At 60.2% G+C, this 5,128-nt stretch overlaps 1 protein-coding gene across 1 annotated transcript in view; it reads right to left on the bottom strand.

The window, feature by feature from the left end:
• The window catches only part of KIAA0513 (KIAA0513 ortholog), a 35,783-nt gene that overhangs the window by 10,857 nt on the left and 19,798 nt on the right, over positions 1–5,128 (bottom strand). The window contains exons 4-6 of the mRNA XM_006152560.2: positions 4,685–4,758; positions 1,831–1,901; positions 102–309 (exon numbers count right to left, since the gene is read on the bottom strand). Of these exons, the coding sequence (XP_006152622.1) occupies positions 102–309; positions 1,831–1,901; positions 4,685–4,758 (353 nt within the window). The remainder of the gene's footprint in view (positions 1–101; positions 310–1,830; positions 1,902–4,684; positions 4,759–5,128) is intronic.

Here is a 5,128-nt window from a genome sequence, read left to right on the forward strand (position 1 = left end):
GGGGGCCTTCTCAGAGCACGCCCTGGCCCGCAGATCCCTGCTCCGCCCCCAGTGCTTTCCCTGCCCTCCCCCAAGTCAGAGACCCCACGGGCAGCACTCACTCGCTTCTCCTGACCAGAGGGCCCTTCAGCTTGGTCTCCAGCCCGCCGAGGAAGCCCTTGACATTCTCCGACCTGGCCGACGTGGTCTTCAGCAGCCGCTCGGCCATGTCCTTCTTCTCTGCTAGCCAGCTGTTGGCTGACTTCAGGTAGGCGTCGATGCTCCCCGCAGGCTTCTCCTTGGCCTCTGAGGGCAGCGGGTGTGGCTTACCTGGGAGGCGGTGCGAAGAAGAGGGGATTAGCTGGTTGGGACCACAGAGGGCCAGACGCCACGTGCTCGTTGGTGCTGCCAGAGCACCCTCCATGTGGCAGCAGGGCAGCTGTCATCTTCAGCCTGGGGAGGCCTCCATCTGAGAGGCCTCTGTCTGGAAATCTCCATCCTCAACCCGGGGGAAGATTCCACCCGGGAAGCCTCTGTCCTCAACGCTGGGGAGGCCTGTCTGGGAAATTGCCACGACTAACCCTGGCCAGCCTCTGTCCTCACCCTACAGGCAGGTGAGGCAGCAGAACACCAAGGGATGCCAGGGCGAGGCTGAGGGCTCAGGCCTTCTCTCGCTGAGAGAGTGTTCTTTATGAACACTAGGTGCCCACACTCAGACTGGGTCTGGCAGGAACCAGGAGAAAACAGACAGGACTGAGCCCTGGAGGAGGAGGAGGCTGGCAGAGGTGAGGAACCCAGGGAGGGCACAGAATGAGAGTGACAGGAGGACAGAAGAGGCCGGCCCCACGACGGGTGACAGTGCAGGTCTGCAACGGGTTTAGAGGCACCTGACTAGGCCTGAAGCAGGTGGGGAGACTGTGAGGGCAGCGTGCCCTGGGAGGAGGGGTGTGAGCCAAGGCAACACAGGCGTCCCTTCTGAGAGGGAGGCCCAGGCACCCAACGGCCAGGTGCCGTGCCTGCTGCCGGGTGAGGGTGCCCTGGCACAGGTCCGATTCAAGCCAGCATCAAGTCTCAGGTGCACAAGAGGCTCCCACCTGACCCAGAGGCAGCTGCTGAGGGGCCCGGCCCAGTGGTGGCCTGCCTAAGAGCTACGGAGGTCAGAACCGTGTGGCCACTGGACTGAGGTGCTGGAGACGACGGCTGTTGGGAAGAGAGGACAAAGCCAAGTGACGGGTGGACGAGACACGCCATGACAGCAGGAGCCTGGGGCAGGGAGGGCAGCGGGAGGCCGAGCGCAGCGCTGCCCTGACCCGCTGCTGTGCACATGCAGGCTCCTAGCAGTGCCCCCTCCTGGTAACTGTGAGTCCCTGCTGTCGCAGCCTACAGAGAGTCATACAAGTCCTGAAAGTTCCAATGCCATGAGCCAGAAGAGAAGCCACAGCCTGAGCACCGAGACAACCTGCCCTCATTTCCCGGCCTTTCCCTTCCATCCCCGGGACCCCTTCTGGCTTCAGTCCCCAGGACAGCCTCTCCACTTTTCAGCAGCCAGCCTGCATACTTCGCTAAAACAGCCACGATCACGACACCCAGCACCTGTGGCCCAAGGCGCTGTCTCCTCACAGCCTGGCGGTCCCTCAGGTGTGGAAGCCAAGCTCTCGGCCCCGATGGCCCACATCCTCGCCCCCTGGGGTCTGTGTCTAGCGTCTCACTCTCCACCCCTGCCACCCCCGGGACCAGCTTCCTTGTTCTGGAAGCCCACAGCTTTGCCTGGAACTGTGGAGAGCTTTCTGATGCCACACGGAGCCGCCAGTGCCCCAGTTTGGGCCCCGCACGCCAAGCTCTGGGGCTTACCAATGTGGTAGTAGGTGAAGCACATCGTCATGAGGTTCTTGGCAGGCCCGAAGTCGTCCATCTGATGACACCTGGAACAAGAGCGAGGCTGCTGGCTGTGGGACTCCACCTGAGTTTCCCTTGCTGGGTCCATGCCTAACACATCCTGTACAACAGGCCCAGGGCAGACGCCCTCCCAGGCTCCCACAGGAGACGCGACGGAAGGAATCCCGGATCCGACCAGGCAAGGGTCCCAACATGGCCTGGGTCAGGGTCTGGGTCTGGGTCTGGTCTGGTCTGGTCTGGTCTGGGTCTGGTCTGGTCTGGGTTTGGTCTGGTCTGGTCTGGTCTGGGTCTGGTCTGGTCTGGTCTGGGTCTGGTCTGGTCTGGTCTGGTCTGGTCTGGTCTGGGTTGGGTTCTGGTCTGGTCTGGGTTGGGTCGGGTTTGGTCTGGTCTGGGTCTGGTCTGGTCTGGGTCTGGTCTGGTCTGGGTCTGGTCTGGGTCTGGTCTGGTCTGGTCTGGTCTGGGTCTGGTCTGGGTCTGGTCTGGGTCTGGGCAGGAAACAGTTCATGGCCTGCCAGCCTGGGTCCTTCAGCTCAAACAGGAAAGGCAAAACCCAGAAGCTCCCCTGAGCCCAGGAGCAGAGCCAGCATGCAGCCTCCAGCCGTGCAAACCAGGAGCCGAGGCCACCAGGCCCTCCAGCCCTCCGGTTCCCAGGACTCCGCAGGAAGTTGTAAGGCACGTTCAGATCAGTGGTTCTCAGACTCAGCCGCATCACAACCCCAGAGGGCGTCAGGACAGGATTCTGGGCCTAGCCCGGCGTCCCTGACACAGTAGGCCGGTAGCTGGGCCTTCTCTCTGCGTTCGAGGTTTCTGGCCTTTCTACCCCATTTCCTTTTCTGTCTAGGTTTTAGCCATGGCAATTTCTAAAAAGAGCTTTAGGGTCAGCAGGTGTGTAGAAGTTAAGGTGGTGAGATCCCACATGGCGACTCCACAATTCGATTCCCCGACCCAGCTACCTGAAAATCACACCTGATGCGTGTGCATGCATGCCCAAAAGCCCAAGAGGAGAATGAAGAAGAGGGGACTGCAGTGTGGCCATCTTCCTTGGGGAGTGATTTCTCACTTTCCCTTCTCTCTCTCTGTTTCTTTCTGGTGAGTGCACAGGCCCTGTAGTAAACTAAATACAATAAAAACTAAAAAGCGCTTTACATTACTGCTTTTAGGCTTATTCATCAACTCCTTTTATGAGTAAGAGAGAGAGAGCACTCTCAGATCCAGCCCCAGAGCACGTGCCTGGCGTACTCAGAGGTGTCCCCGGCTGGAACGGGAACCTAACTACAGGGCTGGCACCCAGAGCAATGGATTTTGCTGCTGCACCACCATGTGGTCTCAAGCCTGAACAGTTACTGCATCAAAAGTCACTAGAAAAGATGAAAGGTACTCTGGAGGGCCTGTTTATCATATTTCTCTTTTAAAAATCTTTTTCTTTTTTTGGAGAGGTTTTTGCTATAAGGAGCGTGCGCTTGCCAGAAAGACAGAGAGACAGAGAGACAGAAAGCGAGAAATCACCCCCCAGGAAGGGATGGCCATGCCGCAATCCCTTCTCCTCCATTCTCCTCTCGGGAACTTGGGCACACACACACGCCCAGCATGAGTTTAAGCCACCAGGTCCGGGACTTGAACTGCAGTCAACTACATGGGAGTCCAGCGACATAGCCATTACATCAACTGCTGGTCCTCCCCAAAATCTTTTTCTTTATTCATCGAAGAGCACACGTGTGCACATGCGAGACTGAGACAGAGAGGAGACGCACACTCCGCGGGTCTGACCCTGCCACGTCCCTGCCTTCCAGCCTATCAGAGCTCAGGCAGGTGTGCACCTGCCCGGAGTGCTTCAGGCTGCCCAGGCTGGGGATGCCGATGGCAAAGGCCTCGTGGGATCGGGCTTCTCTTGAGCAGCATCACTGCTGTCCACAGAGCCTGCCCTGGAGGGCCTGGCTTACACCAGCTCTCAGGGCTGCTCCAGCTTCTCCCACAAAGCTCCTGGTCCCTCCCTTTGCCAGCCCTAAGACCGAGACCCCTGAGGAAAAGCACATCCCAAACCCCAGCGACTCTGAGCCAGGGCAGGAGGCACAGGGATCGTCCTCTGTCTTGGCCATCTCCCTCTGGCATGTGCCGCACCTTCTGGGGGACAGAGAGGGGAGGCCTGGAGTGGCAGGAGAATTAGCTCTGGGAGACAGCACCTCCAGGGCGAGGGCGGAAGGGAAGGGCCCTTGCCGCAGGAGGTGGCAGTGGTTAAGCCCAGGACCCAGAGGGCACGTGAAGCCAGAAGGAGCTGCCTTCAAGCCCACAGGGCCGCCCTCCTCCTGGCCCTCCCATCCCGCCCCTCCTCTATGCCCAGCTGCGAAGAGGCCGGCCATGGCTCGGCCCCCTCTAGGCGGAGGAGCGTCCCCTCCTTCTTACACATTGGGAGGACTTGTGGCCTGAGGTGGGTCTGGCTGAGGAAACCTGTACCATGCTCCCTTCCCACCCCCACCACAGGCTCTGGGGACCACAGCTGCTGCAGTGCCTAGGTAGTGCTCTGCAAAGGGTTCTGCTGGGGGTTCTGCCTGCGGGGCTCCTGGTCTCCGTGGGGTGGGGGAGGCATCCCTGAGGACCACACAGAGGACTTACTCACTCCCAGCTGCAGGCCTCCAATCCCTGCAGCCAGGCAGGGGTTGCCTACGCCCCCACAGACGCTGGTCACGACTCCCCTTCAGCTGGCACCCAGCGAGGCCTGCCCCGGCTGTTACTCACCCTGGCCGGAGCGGTGTGAGGGTGGGGCGGGAGGAGCAGCTGGGTGGGGTAAAGCCTCGTCAACAGCGGCACTTACTCAAACAGCACCACAGCAAAGGACTGCACCAGGCGGTAGAAGGTGGGTTCTGAGACGCACTTGGAATTGCAGCGCTGTCCAGAAGGAGACCTGCCGTCAGGGGGGTTGAGGGGCCGCAGGGCCACGGGACACAGCTGCAACGGGGCGACCTGGCCAGCCGGAGAGCTCTGGCCCCCACCAGGACCAGGACAGGACACAGGCTCTCTGGGCTCCCCTCACCCTCAGAGCGCAGGCTGTGTGCTCCCACACTGGCCTACGAGACTTCACGTGTTTGCACTTTTTTTAAGAGATATTTTTGCTATAGGGTCCATGTACTCATCAGAGAGACAGAGAGAGACAAAGAAGGGAACCAGCAGTTAGCATAATGGCTGTGTCGCTGGACTCCCACGTAGTCGACCACGGTTCGCGTCCCGGACCTGGTGGCTTAAATCTCACGCTGGGCGC

The sequence above is a fragment of the Tupaia chinensis genome, unplaced genomic scaffold (assembly GCF_000334495.1).
Source record: "Tupaia chinensis unplaced genomic scaffold, TupChi_1.0 Scaffold000355_1, whole genome shotgun sequence".
Classification (NCBI taxonomy): Eukaryota; Metazoa; Chordata; class Mammalia; order Scandentia; family Tupaiidae; genus Tupaia; species Tupaia belangeri.